We start from the raw sequence: 20,133 nt of genomic DNA on the forward strand, positions 1-20,133 counted from the left end.
AGAGGAGACACGTCAAGGAGACACGGCAAGGAGAGAGGAGACACGTCAAGGAGACACGGCAAGGAGAGAGGAGACACGTCAAGGAGACACGGCAAGGAGAGAGGAGACACGTCAAGGACACACGGCAAGGAGAGAGGAGACACGTCAAGGAGACACGGCAAGGAGAGAGGAGACACGTCAAGGACACACGGCAAGGAGAGAGGAGACACGTCAAGGACACACGGCAAGGAGAGAGGAGACACGTCAAGGAGACACGGCAAGGAGAGAGGAGACACGTCAAGGAGACACGGCAAGGAGAGAGGAGACACGTCAAGGAGACACGGCAAGGAGAGAGGAGACACGACAAGGACACACGGCAAGGAGAGAGGAGACACGCCAAGGACACACGGCAAGGAGAGAGGAGACACGTCAAGGAGACACGGCAAGGAGAGAGGAGACACGTCAAGGAGACACACCAAGGAGAGAGGAGACACGTCAAGGAGAGAGGAGACACGTCAAGGACACACGGCAAGGAGAGAGGAGACACGTCAAGGACACACGGCAAGGAGAGAGGAGACACGTCAAGGAGACACGGCAAGGAGAGAGGAGACACGTCAAGGAGACACGGCAAGGAGAGAGGAGACACGTCAAGGACACACGGCAAGGAGAGAGGAGACACGTCAAGGAGACACACCAAGGAGAGAGGAGACACGTCAAGGACACACGGCAAGGAGAGAGGAGACACGTCAAGGAGACACGGCAAGGAGAGAGGAGACACGAAGGAGACACGGCAAGGAGAGAGGAGACACGTCAAGGACACACGGCAAGGAGAGAGGAGACACGTCAAGGAGACACACCAAGGAGAGAGGAGACACGTCAAGGAGAGAAGAGACATGTCAAGGACACACGGCAAGGAGAGAGGAGACACGTCAAGGAGACACACCAAGGAGAGAGGAGACACGTCAAGGAGAGAGGAGACACGTCAAGGACACATGGCAAGGAGAGAGGAGACACGTCAAGGACACACGGCAAGGAGAGAGGAGACACGTCAAGGAGACACGGCAAGGAGAGAGGAGACACATCAAGGACACACGGCAAGGAGAGAGGAGACACGTCAAGGAGACACACCAAGGAGAGAGGAGACACGTCAAGGACACACGGCAAGGAGAGAGGAGACACGTCAAGGAGACACACCAAGGAGAGAGGAGACACGTCAAGGAGACACGGCAAGGAGAGAGGAGACACGTCAAGGAGACACACCAAGGAGAGAGGAGACATGTCAAGGACACACGGCAAGGAGAGAGGAGACACGTCAAGGACACACGGCAAGGAGAGAGGAGACACGTCAAGGACACACGGCAAGGAGAGAGGAGACACGTCAAGGAGACACACCAAGGAGAGAGGAGACATGTCAAGGACACACGGCAAGGAGAGAGGAGACACGTCAAGGAGACACACCAAGGAGAGAGGAGACATGTCAAGGACACACGGCAAGGAGAGAGGAGACACGTCAAGGAGAGAGGAGACACGTCAGTAGAGAAGTCAAGGAGGGAGGAGACATGTCAAGGAGGGAGGAGACCACTAACCATGATAATAAAGTGTCATTAATCCTATTTGTCATCATAAATAATCATGTGAGACGTTTGTGGCTTTAGGCCCAAAGGCTCCGGTGACCTTTGACCTCTGGGCCCTGTGCAGAACCTCTTTCTGTGTGTTGTGTTCAGGACCTCAGCACAAACAGCTCTGTTGTTGTTGATGTGTGTTCAGAGTGAAGGGTGTGGGGGTACCTGATGGAGTCCACATGGGTCCAGTTCTGAAACGTTTGGTTGAGCTGCAAGAAGACAACAAATCAATCAACAACAACAACAACAACAACATCTCTGTAAACAGGAAGTGGCCCCTGTCCTGTCCTGGGGTTCTCCTTCAAAGGGTTCTCCTTTGAGGGGTTCTCCTTCAAAGGGTTCCAGACCCTCAGGGGCCCTGGACCCTCAGGGGCCCTGGACCCTCAGGGGCCCTGGTTATGTGCAGATGAAGAGCTTCTTACCCACAGAGCCACAGCTTTCTCCACATCAGCCGGGGTCAGCGCCGGACCCCCCTCCTCCAGGACCAAGGAGACCCGGTAGAACAAGCCCTCTGCAGGAGAGAGAGGGAGAGGGGAGAGAGAGAGAGGGGGAGAGGGGGGGAGAGAGAGGGAGAGAGAGGGGGGGAGAGAGAGAGGGGGGGAGAGAGAGAGGGGGGGAGAGAGAGAGGGGGAGAGAGAGAGGGAGGAGAGAGAGAGGGGGAGAGAGAGAGAGAGAGAGGGGGAGAGAGAGAGGGAGAGAGAGAGAGAGGAGAGAGAGGGGGAGAGAGAGAGAGAGGGAGGGAGAGAGAGAGGGAGAGAGAGAGAGGAGAGAGGGAGAGGGAGAGAGAGAGAGGGGGGAGAGAGAGAGGAGAGGAGAGAGGGAGGAGAGAGAGGAGAGAGAGAGAGAGAAGAGAGGGAGAGAGAGAAGGAGAGAGACGGAGGGGAGGAGAGAGAGAGGGGGGGAGAGAGAGGGAGAGAGAGAGAGAGAGTGGGGGAGGGAGAGAGGGAGAGAGAGAGAGGGAGGGAGAGAGAGAGAGAGAGAGGGAGGGGAGAGAGGGGAGAGGGGGAGAGAGAGAGGAGAGAGGGAGAGAGGGGGGGGAGAGAGAGAGAGGGAGAGGGGGGGAGAGAGAGAGGGAGAGGGGGGGGAGAGAGAGAGAGAGAGAGTAGTTCAGTCTTCACTTCTCATTGAAGTCTTTTTCTGTGACACAGCAGGAAATGATGAGTTGTGTTTGCATAAAGTTGTGTTTGCATAAAGTTGTGTTTGAATCAGTTGTGGTCCTGAGAGGGCGCTCAGCTCTCCTGCGATGCGTCACGTGGCCACTAGGTGTCAAAGCTACTGAGACTCCTCCTCCTCCTCAGCTGGTGGGAGACGAGTTGAGGAGCAGCTGACAGAGCAGCTCCACCAGCTGGAGGAGGGAGGAGGAGGAGGAGGATGAGGAGGAGGAGGAGGAGGAGGAGGGGAGGAGGAGGGAGGGAGGGAGAGGAGGGAGGGAGGAGGAGGAGGGGAGAGGAGGAGGAGGAGGAGGAGGAGGAGGATAGGGGAGGAGGAGGGAGGAGGGAGAGGAGGAGGAGGATGAGAGAAGGAGGAGAGGAGGAGGAGGGAGGAGGGAGGAGGAGGGATAGGGGAGGAGGAGGGGGAGGGAGGGAGAGTGAGGGAGGGGAGGAGGAGGGAGGAAGGAGAGGGGGATGGAGGAGGAGGGAGGAGGGAGGAGGGAGAGGGAGGGAGGAGGAGGGAGCGAGAGGGAGAGGAGGGAGAGTGAGGGAGGGAGGAGGAGAGGAGGAGGAGGAGGAGGAGAGGGGGAGGAGGGAGAGGGAGGGAGGAGGAGGGAGGGGAGGAGGGAGGAGAGGAGGGAGGAAGGGAGGAGGGAGGGGAGGAGGAGGAGGAGGGAGAGGAGGAGGGAGGAGGTAGAGGGAACATGGCGGCGTGTACGGACGCAGCGGCCCCTCTCTGTCCTGACCATTTGGTGTTTTGTTCTGTTTCTAAATGTTTGTGCAAAAGTTCGTCCAAAAATTGTTCGTCTTCGCCTCGTCTGTCTACGTCGGAACCCAAATATAGTCGCCAGGTTCTGTTAACCATCGGCAGGACCAGACTACACGGCACTCTGGACGCTGAACAAGCGGAAACACTCGCGGAGCACGGATTACCGCCGGCCTACGACCACACCGACCACACCGGACTCGACTGCCACTCCTCCCCCAGAAAGGAGGCGCCGCAAGCGCTGTGAGAGGAAGCAGAAGAGGGGTAGGCGCGGAGGAACCCGAGCTAGGCTAGCGGCTAGGCCAACTCGTCCAGCCATACCATCCATTATCATGGCTAATGCGATCCTTGGACAATAAAATGGACCACATTAGACTGCTGCAGACGGAGCAGCGAGACGTGAGGAACTGCTGTGTGCTTATCTTCACGGAAACATGGCTAAACGACAACATCCCCGACTCTGCTGTGAGACTGGAGCAGCTAACATGCTACCGAGCGGACAGAGCCCTCGCTGATGGAGGGGAAACTCGCGGCGGGTATGTGTTTACATCCGGGACGCATGGTGCCGGACGCTGCCGTGGTATGTAGACACTGCTCACCACTGGCGGAGTTTATGATCGTAAGGTGCCGCCTTTTATCTGCCGAGGGAATTCACGATTCTGCTAGTCGCTGTTTACATCCCCCCGACCTCCAACAACAGTGACAGAAATGCGGCACTTTGTGAACTGTATCAGGCCATCAGCGAACAACAGACGGCTCACCCAGACGGCTTCACCATCTTTGCTGGAGATTTCAACCATGCAAACCTTAAGACTGTCCTTCCCAAACTACACCAGCATGTTGATTTCCCCACAAGAGGAGACAACATTTTGGATCTGGTCTACACAACCCACAAAGGAGCGATAAGGCCTCCCTCCCCACATAGGTCTCTCTGACCACATCACCGTCATGCTAATGCCAGCATACAGACCCAGAGTGAAAGCCTCAGACCGGTTCTGAAGCAGGTACGGTGTGGCCAGAGGGGCCTCCTGCGCCTCCAAGACTGCTTTGACTCAACAGACTGGGGAATGTTTAAACAGGCAGCCACATACAACGACCACACTGACATTGGGGAGTACACAGACACTGTTACTTCTTACATTAGCAAGTGCATTGATGATGTGACCCATGTAAAGACCATCACCACTGGCTAACCAGAAGCCGTGGCTAACAGGGAAGTCCATCGGCTGCTGAGGACTAGAATAGGGTCTTCAGAGCTGGGGACGAAACGGACCTGAAAACAGCGAGAGCCAACCTGTCCCACGGCATCAGGAAAGCAAAACTTCCTACACAAAAAGATAACCCGCACTTTAAAGACAGCAGAGACACACGCAGCCTGTGGCGGGCATTCAGACCATCACAGACTATAAACCCACGCCACAGAACTGCGACAGCAACATCTCTGCTAAACAACCTCAACAGCTTCTTTGCCCGGTTTGAAGCACAGAACAGCACTCGTCCACACAAGACTCCGCCTCCCCACGATCAGGTTCTGTGCCTGTCTGCTGCCAGCGTGAAGAGGACTCTCGTCCATCAACACCCACAAGGCAACAGGTCCAGACAACATCCCTGGTCGTGTGCTGAAGGACTGCGAGAGGAGCTTAAGGACGCCTTCACGGATGTCTTTAATACTTCTCTGAGACAAGCTGTTGTTCCATCATGCTTCAAGGTAACCACCATCATACCTGTGCCAAAGAAATCCACTCCCCTGCTTCAACGACTATCGTCCAGTGGCACTGACCCCATAATCATGAAGTGCTTTGAACGACTAGTCATGTCGCATATCAATCCATTCTCCCCACTCTGGACCCTTTCCAGTTTGCATACCGGGCCAAACGGTCCACGGAGGATGCACTGCTCTGCTCTCCACCCAGCCCTCACCCACCTGGACAAAAGACTCCTATGTAAGAATGCTGTTCATAGACTTTAGCTCAGCATTCAACACAATCATCCCACAACAACTAATCTGCAAACTTGACCAGCTGGGGCTCAACACCTCGCTGTGTAACTGGCTGCTGGACTTCCTGAGTGAGAGGCCACAAGCAGTACGTGTTGGCAACAACACCTCGAGCAGCATCACACTCAGCACAGGGGCCCCTCAGGGCTGTGTGCTCAGTCCCCTGCTCTTCACCTTGCTGACTCACGACTGCAAAACCAGCTACAGCACCAATCACATGGTCAAGTTTGCAGACGACACAACATTGATAGGTCTCATCACCAAGGATGACGAGACCCTCTACAGGAGGGAGGTCAACCTTCTGACCACGTGGTGCAGAGTCAACAACCTCCTGCTCAACAACAGCAAGACCAAAGAGATCGTTGTTGACTTCCGGAAAGGCCACACCCATCACCCACCACTGACCATCAACGGTGCGGACATTGAGCAGGTCAGCAGCACCAAATTCCTGGGGGTGGAAATCAGTGAGGACCTCTCGTGGACAGCCAACACTACATCGCTGGCAAAGAAAGCACAGAGGCGCCTACTCTCCGGAAACTGAGGAAAGCAGGGAGCCCCCCATCCATCATGTGCACCTTCTACCGCGGCACCATCGAGAGCATCCTGACCAACTGCATCACTGTGGGGCGGAAGCTGCACAGACCACAGCAGGAAAGCCTGCAGCGCATAGTGAAGGCAGCTGGAAGGATCATGGTGCCTCACTCTCCCATCCCTGCAGGACATATACAACACCCGCCTCACCCGCAAAGCGACCTCGACAGAGTGACCCTGCCACCCTCACACGGTCTCTTCAGCCTCCTGCCCTCTGGGAGGAGGTACTGAGCCTCCGGCTCACACCGCCAGGCTGTCCAACAGCTTCATCCACCAGGCTGTCAGGAAGTTGAACTCTCCCCATCCTCCCACTCCGTCCTCTTTCAGACTCACATGTCTGAATGCTGCTAGCACAATTTATGTTGTCTATATGTTTACATGTTTCTTACTATTTTTGCACTTTATGTTGTCTATGCACTTTATGTTGTCTATATGTTCACATGTTTTTTACTATTTTTGCACTCTATGTTGTCTATATGTTGCACAATTCACTTTATGTTGGACAGAAGAGAAACGCAATTTCGATCTTCTGTATGTTTGCACATATGGAAAATTGACAAATAAAACTGACTTTGACTTTGACTTTGACTTTGAGGGAGGAGGAGGGAGAGTGAGGGAGGGGAGGAGGGAGGAGGGAGGGGAGGAGGGAGGGAGGGAGGGGAGGAGGAGGGAGGAGGGAGGAGGCAGAGGGAGAGGGAGGGGAGGAGCGGGAGGGAGGAGGAGGAGGCGCAGGGTGGGGAGGAGGAGAGGAGGAGGAGGAGGAGGAAGGAGGAGGAGGAGGGAGGAGGAGAGGGAGGAGGAGGAGAGGAGAGGAGGAGGAGAGGGAGGAGGAGGAGGAGAGGAGAGGAAGGAGGAGGAGGAGGAGGAGAGGAAGGAGGAGGAGGAGAGGAAGGTGGAGGAGGATGGAGAGGAGGAGGAGGAGGGAGGAGGAGGAGGAGAGGAGAGGAGGATGAGGGAGAGGGGAGGAGGAGGAGGAGGGATGAGGAGGAGGAGGAGGAGGGAGGATGGAGGGGAGGAGGAGGGAAGAGGAGGGAGGAGGAGGAGGAGGAGAGGAGGGAGGGGGGAGATGGGAGGAGGAGGAGGAGGAGGGGGACGAGAGAGGAGGAGAGGAGGAGGAGGAGGAGGAGGAGGAGGAGGAGGAGAGGAGGGAGAGGAGGAGGGAGGAGAGGAGGAGGAGGAGGGGGAGGAGGAGGAGGAGGAGGGAGGAGGAGGAGGAAGGAGAGGGGATGGAGGAGGAGGAGGAGGGAGAGGGAGGGAGGAGGAGGAGGAGGAGGAGGAGGAGAGGAGAGGACGAGGAGGAGGAGGGGAGGACGAGGAGAGGAGGATGAGAGGACGAGGAGGGAGGAGGGAGGAGGAGGGAGGGAGGGAGGAGGAGGAGGAGGGAGGAGGAGGGAGGGAGGGAGGAGGAGGAGGAGGAGGGAGGGAGGGAGGAGGAGAGGGGGAGGGAGGAGGAGGAGGAAGGAGAGGGAGGAGGGGGGAGAGGGAGGAGGGAGGAATGAGAGGGAGGAGGAGGAGGAGAGAGGAGGAGGAGGAGGGAGAGGGGAGGAGGGAGAGGGGAGGAGGGAGATGGAGGGAGAGGGAGGAGGAGGGAGAGGGAGGAGGGAGAGGGAGGGAGGAGGAGGAGGAGGAGGAGGAGGAGGAGGAGGAGGAGGAGGAGGAGGAGGAGAGGGGAGGGGAGGAGGAGGAGGAGGGGGAGGGTCTTAGTACCAGGCTGAATACTGATTGGATTAGTCTGACTGGACAACAAGACGTCATGTAAAGTCCTACAAAGCACCCAGAGCCACGGGCCAATCAGCAGCCTGCAGCCCCTGTCACCTGATCAGCTGAGAAAGTCTCTGATTGGGTCTCACAGTTCATCCCAACCACCTCCACGTGTATTCAGTCTTAAACTCTTCAAAGTCACGAGCCAATCGGATCGCAGATCTGAATCCAGGAGACGCAGACCAGGAGACACAGACCAGGAGACACAGACCAGGAGACACAGACCAGGAGACACAGACCAGGAGACGCAGACCAGGAGACACAGACCAGGAGACACAGACCAGGAGACGCAGACCAGGAGGCCGGGTGTTACTTTTGGTTCCGATTGGCTGAAGACTTTAAGCCCCGCCCCCCGCTGTGTGAGACGTACTGTTCCCCGGTGGCCGTCCACACAGACACGGGACATGAGAGCCTTGTTTACATCGGCAGGGCGGCGAGCCCCCGGCCGGGGGGCGGGGCGCCGGGGGGCGGGGCGCCGGGCGCACCGTGGACCTCCTGAGGCCGGCTGACACACTCGCGGCGGGGGGGGGGGGCTCTGTGGACCGGGGCCCGGGACGGTCTGGACTCACGGCCCCTCCTGAGTGCTGGTTCCCACCGGACCTCAAACTGGGCGTAGCGGTGGCCCCGCCGGTGAGACGTGGCGTCTGGGCGCCCCGAGACGCTCCCGTACTCGCATCTTCTGCTCGGTCGGCCGAATCCGAGTCCTGGAGTCCTGAACCCCTCGCAGGAGGCTCCTCAGACACAGACGAGGACGAAGGGCGCCGGGGGAGAACAACATCCACACGGCCAGGTGGAGCCCCGACACGGGACCCGCCGGGCGGCCGCTCAGCGACGCACCTGGAGGCGTCTGCGGCTCCTTCAGAAACAAAGACCTCCGGGAGGGCGGCGGCCCGCTGAAGGGGAAGTGATGTGGGGGGGGCGAGGGGGGGGCTCCTTGGGGGCTGGAATCCAACCGCCGGCCAACTGGGCCACAAGGACACGATGTGAGAGGGGGGGAGGGGGGAGGCAGGAGAGATGGGAGGCGTGAGGGTTGCTGCAAGAGAAAGAGAAGGCCAAATGGAGGGCGGCAGGAGAGGGGGAGTAAGGGCCAAGGAAAGGAGGCGTGAGGATGGCAGCCGGACCCCCCCGACCCCCCCGGGGGCCGCTGCCCTGCTCTGACTCGCATCCCAAAGCGAGCTCACGTCTCGTGACCCCGATGAAGACGAGAGAAGAGGCTCCTCAGCGCGGGGATCAGGGGAGGAAGAGGGCGACAGGTTGTCAAGGTGACGGGGAAGAGGAGGATGTGAAGAAGAGTGTGAATATGGCGTTCCCTCAATGTGTTCCTGCAGCAGGGGGCGGAGCCCAGAGGCCCACATGACACCGGCGGCCGAGTCTCTCCGGTCAGAACCAAGAGGACCGCCGGACGGAGACGGAGGGGGAGGAGAGGACTCAGAGGGAGGAGAAGACTCAGAGGGAGGAGAGGACTCAGAGGGAGGAGAGGAGTCAGAGGGAGGAGAGGACTCAGAGGGAGGAGAGGACTCAGAGGGAGGAGAGGACTCAAAGGGAGGAGAGGACTCAGAGGGAGGAGAGGACTCAGAGGGAGGAGAAGACTCAGAGGGAGGAGAGGACTCAGAGGGAGGAGAGGAGTCAGAGGGAGGAGAGGACTCAGAGGGAGGAGAGGAGTCAGAGGGAGGAGAGGACTCAGAGGGAGGAGAGGACTCAAAGGGAGGAGAGGACTCAAAGGGAGGAGAGGACTCAGAGGGAGGAGAGGACTCAAAGGGAGGAGAGGACTCAAAGGGAGGAGAGGACTCAGAGGGAGGAGAGGACTCAGAGGGAGGAGAGGACTCAGAGGGAGGAGAGGAGAGGAGGAGAGGACTCAGAGGAGGAGAGGACTCAAAGGGAGGAGAGGACTCAGAGGGAGGAGAGGACTCAGAGGAGGAGAGGACTCAGAGGAGGAGAGGACTCAGAGGAGGAGAGGACTCAGAGGGAGGAGAGGACTCAGAGGAGGAGAGGACTCAGAGGGAGGAGAGGACTCAGAGGAGGAGAGGACTCAGAGGGAGGAGAAGACTCAAAGGGAGGAGAGGACTCAGAGGGAGGAGAAGACTCAGAGGGAGGAGAGGACTCAGAGGGAGGAGAGGACTCAGAGGGAGGAGAGGACTCAGAGGGAGGAGAGGACTCAGAGGGAGGAGAGGACTCAGAGGGAGGAGAGGACTCAGAGGGAGGAGAGGACTCAGAGGAGGAGAGGACCAGAGGGAGGAGAGGACTCAGAGGGAGGAGAGGACTCAGAGGAGGAGAGGACTCAGAGGGAGGAGAGGACTCAGAGGGAGGAGAGGACTCAGAGGGAGAGGACTCAGAGGAGGAGAGGACTCAGAGGAGGAGAGGACTCAGAGGGAGGAGAGGACTCAGAGGGAGGAGAGGACTCAGAGGGAGGAGAGGACTCAGAGGGAGGAGAGGACTCAGAGGGAGGAGAGGACTCAGAGGGAGGAGAGGACCAGAGGAGGAGAGACCAGAGGAGGAGAGGACTCAGAGGGAGGAGAGGACTCAGAGGGAGGAGAGGACTCAGAGGGAGGAGAGGACTCAGAGGGAGGAGAGGACTCAGAGGGAGGAGAGGACTCAGAGGGAGGAGAGGACTCAAAGAGAGGAGAGGACTCAAAGGGAGGAGAGGACTCAAAGGAGGAGAGGGAGGAGAGGACTCAGAGGGAGGAGAGGAGTCAGAGGGAGGAGAGGACTCAGAGGGAGGAGAGGACTCAGAGGGAGGAGAGGAGTCAAAGGGAGGAGAGGACTCAGAGGGAGGAGAAGACTCAGAGGGAGGAGAGGACTCAGAGGGAGGAGAGGACTCAGAGGGAGGAGAGGAGTCAGAGGGAGGAGAGGAGTCAGAGGGAGGAGAGGAGTCAAAGGGAGGAGAGGAGTCAGAGGGAGGAGAGGACTCAGAGGGAGGAGAAGACTCAGAGGGAGGAGAGGACTCAGAGGGAGGAGAGGACTCAGAGGGAGGAGAGGACTCAGAGGGAGGAGAGGAGTCAGAGGGAGGAGAGGACTCAGAGGGCTGAAAGCTCCCGCCGACAACACCGCCTGGTTCTGAGGAGGCGAGGAAGAGGGAGGATTGTTGAGGAGGCGCAGAGGATGGAAGAGGAAGGGTAGCGGACCGGAGTGGAGGAGAGGATGAGACAGGAATCAGGGAATGAGAGGAGTGGATGGGAAGGGAGGTCAGAATGTGTGAGGTAACGACACAAGAGGAGGTGAAGGAGGAGGAAGAAGGAGGGAAAGAGACTGGAAGGAGGGTGGAGGAGGAGGAGGAGGAGGAGCGGTGGCTCTCGAGAGGGAACGCAAACGTATGAGAAGAAGAAGTCCAGGGTCTACGGTCCGGAGTGGAGGCCCCGTCCTCCTCCGGGACCCCCGACCCTGACGAGTCCTCATCGCCCGGTGGCCCCGGTGGCCCGGTCCAGTTAGCCACGGGTTTGTTCTTTCTGTGGCTCGGCACTGATGATGATGAGGACGATGAAGACAACTCCTTTGCCTCCGAGGCCTCGCCTCTCCGTTGGGGAGCTGGTGGCCCCTGAGACGGGAGGGAAAGCGCCGCTTCAGAGTCTGGACTTGAGGTTGCGGTCTCCTCAGAGGAAACGGTGGTCTGAGTTCTTTGGGTGGAGAGTGTCGGTGGATCCGGTTTGGTGATGTGAACCAGGGGCCTGGGCGGGGTCCTGGGGGTCCTGGGGGTCGCTGTGCTTCTTCCTCCAGTCGGCCTCTTCCTGCCCTGCCAGACCAACGGGGTGGAGATGAACCCCAGGGAGGTCTTGGAGCTGCTATGGCCTCTGGGTCTGGGGAGGGGGACTGGAGGTCTAGGGCGAGAGGGTTCAGCTGGAGCTAGGAGTCCGGGGGTCAAGTCCTGGGGACCCGGGCCTCGGGTCGGATGGGCCTTCCCGAGGGGGGGGGGAGCGAGACCGCCAGTGAGCCCGGCGGCTGCTGCAGGTCTGGGTGCCGTCGAGGATCCGACAGCACGCCGGCGTCTGGACCGGGTCGCCGGGCCGGCGGGCAGCGGAGGGGCCACACCGGCGGCAGCAGAGGCCCTCGCTGGGGCCGCGTGAGGAAACAGGTCACAGGTCACACGTTAAAGAAGTTTCACACGACAACAACACAATAATCTAACAGCAGCGGTCGGCACAGGGAGGTGACGGCTATCACACTTCTCTCCTTGCTGATCGGAGACAGTCATCCTGGAACCAGCAGGAGACGACTCACACCAGATCAGGTTCTGAATGGGTTGATCATGAGGAAAGAAGCTGAGCAGAAGGCGACTCCATCAGAGAGATCAAGGCCCTCGTGAGAAGAGAATTTAAAATGAGATCTGAGGTTGTTCATCAGAGAGCTGACGACGTGAAACACGGCGGCGGGGAAGGAACACTTCCTGGATTAATAACCCACGACAGAAAAGAGTTTTTCTCTTGAGAAAACAATAGATAACTGAAAGAGGAAGACTTTGGTTTCTCGGTGTGGCGTCTACATGAGCACCGAACCCCCTGGACAGATTGAGGACAGGTTGAGGACAAGTTGAGGACAGGTTGAGGACAAGTTGAGGACAGATTGAGGACAAGTTGAAGACAGGTTGAGGACAAGTTGAGGACATATTGAGGACAAGTTGAGGACAGGTTGAGGACAGATTGAGGACAAGTTGAGGACAGGTTGAGGACAGATTGAGGACAAGTTGAGGACAAGTTGAGGACAGGTTGAGGACAGGTTGAGGACAAGTTGTGGACAGGTTGAGGACAGATTGAGGACAGATTGAGGACAAGTTGAGGACAAGTTGAGGACAAGTTGAGGACAGGTTGAGGACAGGTTGAGGACAAGTTGAGGACAAGTTGAGGACTGGTTGAGGACAAGTTGAGGACAGGTTGAGGACAAGTTGAGGACAGGTTGAGGACAAGTTGAGGACAGGTTGAGGACAAGTTGAGGACAGGTTGAGGACAGGTTGAGGACAAGTTGAGGACAAGTTGAGGACAAGTTGAGGACTGGTTGAGGACAAGTTGAGGACAGGTTGAGGACAAGTTGAGGACAAGTTGAGGACAAGTTGAGGACTGGTTGAGGACAAGTTGAGGACAGGTTGAGGACAGGTTGAGGACAGGTTGAGGACAAGTTGAGGACAAGTTGAGGACAGGTTGAGGACAAGTTGAGGACAAGTTGAGGACTGGTTGAGGACAAGTTGAGGACAAGTTGAGGACAGGTTGAGGACAAGTTGAGGACAGGTTGAGGACAGGTTGAGGACAAGTTGAGGACAGGTTGAGGACAGATTGAGGACAGATTGAGGACTGGTTGAGGACAGGTTGAGGATAAGTTGAGGACTGGTTGAGGACAAGTTGAGGACAGGTTGAGGACAAGTTGAGGACAGGTTGAGGACAGGTTGAGGACAGATTGAGGACAGATTGAGGACTGGTTGATGACAAGTTGAGGACAGGTTGAGGACAAGTTGAGGACAGGTTGAGGACAGGTTGAGGACAAGTTGAGGACAGGTTGAGGACAAGTTGAGGACAGGTTGAGGACAGGTTGAGGACAAGTTGAGGACAGGTTGAGGACAAGTTGAGGACAAGTTGAGGACAAGTTGAGGACAGGTTGAGGACAAGTTGAGGACAGGTTGAGGACAAGTTGAGGACAAGTTGAGGACAGGTTGAGGACAAGTTGAGGACAGGTTGAGGACAAGTTGAGGACAGGTTGAGGACAAGTTGAGGACAGGTTGAGGACAAGTTGAGGACAGGTTGAGGACAAGTTGAGGACAAGTTGAGGACAAGTTGAGGACAGGTTGAGGACAAGTTGAGGACAAGTTGAGGACAGGTTGAGGACAAGTTGAGGACAGGTTGAGGACAAGTTGAGGACAGGTTGAGGACAAGTTGAGGACAAGTTGAGGATAAATTGAGGACAGGTTGAGGACAAGTTGAGGATAAATTGAGGACAGGTTGAGGACAAGTTGAGGATAAATTGAGGACAGGTTGAGGACAGGTTGAGGACATCCTGTTAGCATCCTGTTAGCATCAAGCTACATTGTAGGGACACCACCCTTATCACACAGAACATAAATAAAGTGTTGCTAGTTGCTGGTGGAGCAGCTCTGTCCTGGTGGGCGGCCTCACCGTGAGGTGGAGCAACGTTAGTAGCAGGAAATGCTGGGTGAGCAGCGCTGGTGGTGGGCGTAGATAAATAGCACAATATGTTAGTATGTCAGCCACACACACACACACACACACACACACACACACACACACACACACACACACACACACACACACACACACACACACACACACACACACACACACACACACACACACACACACACGGTTAAAGGGGTCAACGGCGTGTTGCGGCTCCTGTGGAGGGGCGTGGCTTCACATGTCTGACAACAGGATCCTCAGAGGTGTGAAGACGCGCGTTCGATTCCCTCCTGAACTTCTCCTCATGAGCCAGAGCCTCGTGAGGCTGTCAACACAAACAGCTGTTGTTGTTGTTGTTGTTCACCCTGTCGACTGCATTTGGGGCCGAAGTGCATTCTGGGACCCGAACTCGGGTGGACTTGAGGTTTGAGGTGCTGGTCCCCGTGAGACCGGAACACATCGCTCCTGGAGGAGCAGAGGAGGAGTGACCTCCTCCTGACCTCCCTCAGCCTGGATGACCTTCGCCTCCAGCCTCAGGTCAGAGGTCACCTGAGCCATGAACATGTTAGTGTGTGTTTGTTTCTCCTACCTGGGCAGCCCAGTCCAGGGGAGGCACAGCTGGTGGTGGGCGGGGTGTTGCTGGGCGGGGACACACCTTAGGGGGCGGGGTTAGAGACAGAGGTTAATCAGTTACCGTGGGTTAAAGGTTAACGTTATGTTTCACACTGAGGTCAGAGGTCACCGTTGAGATGAAGCAGCATTAAAGTATTCAATATATTTATGTGACACGAGGGTCATAAACTCATGAAAAAAAGTATATATTAAAATATAAATAACAAAGTACAGTTGTTCAAAACTCATACGTCTGTTTAATGTTTTCATTATTTACTTTGTTTAATATTGATGTGTGTGTGTATGTGTGTGTGTATGTATGTGTGTGTGTGTATGTATCTGTGTGTGTATGTATGTGTGTGTGTGTATGTATCTGTGTGTATGTATGTGTGTGTGTATCTATCTATGTGTGTATGTATGTGTGTGTGTATGTATCTGTGTGTGTATGTATGTGTGTGTGTATGTATCTGTGTGTATGTATGTGTGTGTGTATGTATCTGTGTGTGTATGTATGTGTGTGTGTATGTATCTGTGTGTGTATGTATGTGTGTATGTGTGTGTATGTATCTGTGTGTGTATCTGTGTGTGTATGTATGTGTGTGTGTATGTGTATGTGTGTATGTATGTATGTGTGTGTATGTATATGTGTGTGTATGTATGTGTGTGTGTATGTATGTGTGTGTATGTATGTGTGTATGTGTGTATGTATGTGTGTGTGTATGTATGTGTGTGTGTATGTATGTGTGTGTGTGTATGTATGTGTGTGTATATGTGTTTGTATGTGTGTGTGCAGTGGCGGGCCGTGGGCCTGGGGCCTGGGCCTTCAGTGAGGTCCTACACAGTCCCACCCGAATTAATCCACCTCTTATTCCTCTCATTATGATGCCATGGCTCTAGACCAGGGCTCAATACGTCAATCGTGGCGTAGTGTTGGTAGATCGCATGACATTAAAAAAAATTGGCCCGCCCCCGTCATTTTCTCTATAGCACATCTTTGTTTATTTATTAAACTAAACAGCCGTCTGATGTTGATCGTATCTACACAACAGCATGTCATTTCTCTCGGCTCTCCGTCTCGCGCGCTGCAGAATGCGCGCATCGGGACGGAGAAAAAGAAGAAGAAAGTGACTTGCACTAGTTTGTTCACTAAACAGGGCATTGTCGCACGCAAAGCAGATTTCAAGTATATGCACGACCAAATCGACATCTTCTCCTCCTTCCGCCATTGTGGGTTGAAAACACAGCTTTGTAGTCCGCGAATTAATTCCTTTATCAAATTCAGTTTCCTAGTTCTGAGGTTCTGCATCTACCTGCCCATAGGACCCGCCTCTCAATATTGGTAATCCAATCAAAAGCGTGCAGCACTCCGCCTGCTCGCTGCTCCTGTGCGGTTCCGGGGCCTTGAGAAGGCCTAGAGGAGCCAACTCTAAAGCTGATTGGTTGACACAACATCGTCATTCCATTCACTTGAAGCTACCAGCGCCCGCAATGTTGATTCTGAAGGCCTAAGGGCAGATTTTAGCCCCTGGCAACACACGATGGCTGAATATGATTGGATAAAAGATCTAACATAAAGACCAGCCCTCCAAATCTCAACCTGGCGCTGGCAGCAGCGCAACCAAGAGGAACGCTATGAAATTAAGAGAATAACTCTTACTCTGGGAAATAATTGAATACATATTTGTGGGAAAATATATTTAGAAAAAAATATATATTCTGATGATGTTTAGGCCAGCAGAGAAGGCCTTGCTGGCCCTGACGGCCCGCCACTGTGTGTGTGTATGTATGTGTGTGTGTGTATATGTGTTCTATTTCATCCTTCCTGACCGCCAGAGGCGGTGCTTAGCACTGGATATCTTCCGTCTTGCGCATAGCAGGTCGAGTATTAATAACAACAAAGTCACCCGTGACCTCGGATGACCCGCCCACCGGGTATAAGTTCCGGTGTCATCCCGAGATCAGTTCTTTTTCATCTTCTCGCAAACGCAGGCATCAGCTAAGGCTGAAGTTTAACTGAAGCTCGTCGCGGGGAGCCTTGTGACCAAATGGTCGGAGTTGCGATCCGTCGCCCTCCAGAGGCTGCGACGAGCTCTCCTCCTCGGAGGAGGAGGACGTTTCTCTACGGCGGTCCGTCGAGGCGGACCGGAGAACGCACGAGTCTTTTTCGGTCTTCACCAGAGCGCCTTCACCGCGAAGCTTCAATCGGGTGAGATCGAATACAATTGTTGCCTATGACGGCATATCCCACAGGAGCAGAGCTCTCGTTCCTGCTAACTGTGTGCTAACGGGAGCGCGTCCGCTCGGTGCTGCTACACCGGCGCGACCGGCTCTCTGTAGCGATTGAGATAGCGTGTGTGTTGACTTTGGTAGCATTGCCGCCGTGCATAGCTAGCAGAGTGTGTCCACTCAGGCTAACGGAGCCTACGCTAAATCCGACAGCTACTTCCTGTTCCACAGGACCTCGGGCCAAGTAGCGGAGCGCTCTCGCTCAGGCTACTGCTGGGCGATTACAGCGCTAACGAGAGCGCGTCCGCTCGTTGCGGCTGGAGGCCACACTGCTACACCCCGACCGGCTTCCAGGGAGCAGAGCGTCCCGCTCAGGCTCACCGGGGGGACGCTAAGGAGGCTATGAGTCGATACTGATGCATACTGCACATGTACCTCCATGACATCGCCGCTGTTACAGCTAGCAGAGCGTCTCCACTCAGGCTAACTGATGCCACGCTAATGCTGACAGACCAGAGGAGTGAAGTGTGTCCTCACGCTCTCACTAGACATGCTGGGTTCTGACCCGTGTTCACGGGATCAGCGTCTACAGTAGCGCAGAGCTCTCGCTCAGGCTTACTGGGAGGCACCAGTAAGTACAGTTGCCATACTAGTGGAGAGGGTCCTCGAAGAGACCTGCCCTCTCACTGCGACTGTTTCCACAGGACCTGCTCCCCCGGAGCACAGGCTTTCGCCCAGGCTACTCGTGGGATGCTTGTAATTACAGCTACTGGACTAGTCAAGCGTGTCCTCACTTCCTCTCTCTAAGAGAGAGGCTGTTCTCTAGACCGCTTTCTAAACTGTCTCCACGGAACCCGTTTCCACAGTAACAGAGTGCTCTCGCTTAAGTTTACTGATAGGACACCAGTAATCACAGCTACTGTATTGAAGAGGTGTCCTCGCTCTAGACGGACTGTCTCTGTCCTGCTCGACAGGACCTGGGCCACAGTAGCGGAGTGCTACTGCTGCGACCCTAGCTGCTACAGCTACCGTACTAGCGAGGCCAGCGTCCGCTCTACCCTCGCTGGGCAGGCTGTCTCCGTCCTGCTCCACAGGACCTGGGCCACAGTAGCGGAGTGCTACTGCTGCGACCCCCAGCAGCTACAGCTACTGTACGAGTGAGGGCAGCGTTGCGCTCTCCCCTCACTAGACGGGCTGTCTCTGTCCTGCTCCACAGGACCTGCGCTGCAGTAGCGGAGTGCGCTCGCTCTGGCTACTGCTAGGACCCCAACAGACAGGTCAGGTCAGCTCCAGGCCAGCCGACCAGTTGCAAGCGCCGGCTAGGAGCCGCAGGGGCTCCCCTAGCAGTTCAATCGGGCAGGCTAGCTTATAGAGTAGGTCTGCTGACCGCAGAACTAGCTCAGATAAGTCGCCACCCTAGTGCAGGGAGGACTGAAGCATCAGATCCACCCACGGCTGATCCATTCCCAAGGGAGGACATCCCAGTGGTAGCCCCTTGTAGGGGCAGTCGACGCCCCATCGGGTTCGTCATTCGCAGGGCACAGGAACTGCTGGATATACAGCAGCCGGAACCCCACGCACGCTAGTGCATTCCTCAGCATTCCGGCCCTGCCACCTTTCAGTCTCCCTCCAGAGACTATCTGAGGGGTTACCATCTTCGATAGATCACCGAACCCCGGCGTCCATGCAGGATATGGCCAAATGTGGCCTTCGTCCCATGCCATCCATTGAGCTGACTATCGCATCCATCGGTTTTTCCCCCAAAGGGGACTCGAGGCGGATGACCGGTGCCCTCGAGCCCAGTCGGTTCTCAGGTGACCATTTTACCGTGCTTACTACGGCAACTCCCCTCATATGTCATACTTGACTACAGCCTCAGTGATGCTTCGCTGCAGGCATGTGCACTACGTCGAGAGAACCTGGGCGCCTAATGCTCTCCAGGGTTCAGACCAGCTGTTTGGCGGCGCAGGCACCCTTGTCGGAGGCATGTAGGAACAACCTCCCTACTGTCCCAGTGAAATCAGGGGAACTGCTCTACAGGCGCAGCAGCGCCGGTGCAAGCCGGTTAGACCAGGCAGCAGTTATCTAGTCTTCGCAGGACCGTGTCCACACCCGCAGACTCGGGGCGCCACGTCTTGACTTTCTCATGCTGAGCCCAGCAGACATCCTTCGTGTGGTCTCCAGAGGAGATCGGCTCATGTCTGTCGACTTAAGGAGGCCTTTGTCAGGCACCTAGAATGCTTCACAGACGGGTGCTCTGTTATGCTTTGCAAAGCCGTAATTCACAGACTTCTTGCATGTGGACTTCCCAGGAGTTTCTACAAAGGGCATTACTGCCGCCTGCAATCACCAGGGCGTGAGGAAACTGCCATCCTGGACGATCTGGCTATGTCGCCATACCCATTTAGGGCCACACAGTGCATTACTTGCACTCTCTCACGCCCCGGTTGGGCCTTCGTGAACAAACAACTGTCTGAGCCATTCTCAGAGCATAACCTTTATTGGTGTAGCTCTAGATGCAGCCACTAAGCGGGCCTGGCCGTCACTCAGACAGGTGGACAGCATCCTCCGCAGCCTTCCCCTCTCTGAGGGGGCAGATGGCTGTCTTTTATCCTCTTCTTGCCTATCGGGTAAATTGACAGCTGCATCAGCTGTCTTACACTCTTTCTCACGCTGCCCGGTTGGGCCTTCGTGAACATAAAGAGTTTTCTGAGCCATTCTCGGAGCATAACCTTCATTGGTATAGCTCTAAATGCAGCCACTAAGTGGGCCTGCCCGTCACTCAAGCAGGTAGGTACTCTCTGAGGGGGCAGGCAGTGGTCTTTATCCCTTTTTCCTTGCCTATGGGGCAAATGCTTGGGCTGCTGTCGCGGCCCTTCGCAGGAGGGCCTAACAGCCTCGCCAGGGGCCACAGGCACAAGATGGGGTCACAGTGGTGCCTCGGCTCTATCCCGTGGGGTGAGAGCATACCCGTCAGAGGGTATCCCCAGGAAGGGGTCCGCCCACCGGGGTCGCCACAGCAGACTCCGCCTCTCAGGGTGGGGCGCAGTCTGGCGGTACAGGACTTCCAGAGGAGTCTATTCGCGACACTTGGGTCTGGAGCCACAGGCCATGCACCTAGCGCTCAAACAGTTCCTGCCATACTTGGGAGGAATATGTACCAGTGGGCAAGACATCGCCTCAACCACGTGTTGGCTTGAACCTCCAGGGGCCTCTGGGGCTGCAGAGCTGCTCTGAAGCTCCGTGCCTTCTGATTTTCTTACTCGGTAACCCTTCACCTGACCAATTGTCGGGCGAGGTAGCAACCAGGAGAACG

The 20,133-nt window shown here is 56.1% G+C and overlaps 1 protein-coding gene across 1 annotated transcript in view; it reads right to left on the bottom strand.

Moving 5' to 3' along the window:
• Window positions 1-1,453: 1,453 nt before the first annotated feature.
• The window catches only part of LOC130202725 (adhesion G-protein coupled receptor G6-like), a 40,703-nt gene continuing 22,023 nt past the window's right edge, over window positions 1,454-20,133 (bottom strand). Inside the window, exons 7-9 of the mRNA XM_056428450.1 lie at window positions 14,569-14,634; window positions 2,024-2,112; window positions 1,454-1,810 (exon numbers count right to left, since the gene is read on the bottom strand). Coding sequence (XP_056284425.1) covers window positions 1,700-1,810; window positions 2,024-2,112; window positions 14,569-14,634 — 266 coding nt within the window. The 3' untranslated portion in view covers window positions 1,454-1,699. The remainder of the gene's footprint in view (window positions 1,811-2,023; window positions 2,113-14,568; window positions 14,635-20,133) is intronic.

Source organism: Pseudoliparis swirei, chromosome 12, assembly GCF_029220125.1.
Source record: "Pseudoliparis swirei isolate HS2019 ecotype Mariana Trench chromosome 12, NWPU_hadal_v1, whole genome shotgun sequence".
Taxonomy (NCBI): Eukaryota; Metazoa; Chordata; class Actinopteri; order Perciformes; family Liparidae; genus Pseudoliparis; species Pseudoliparis swirei.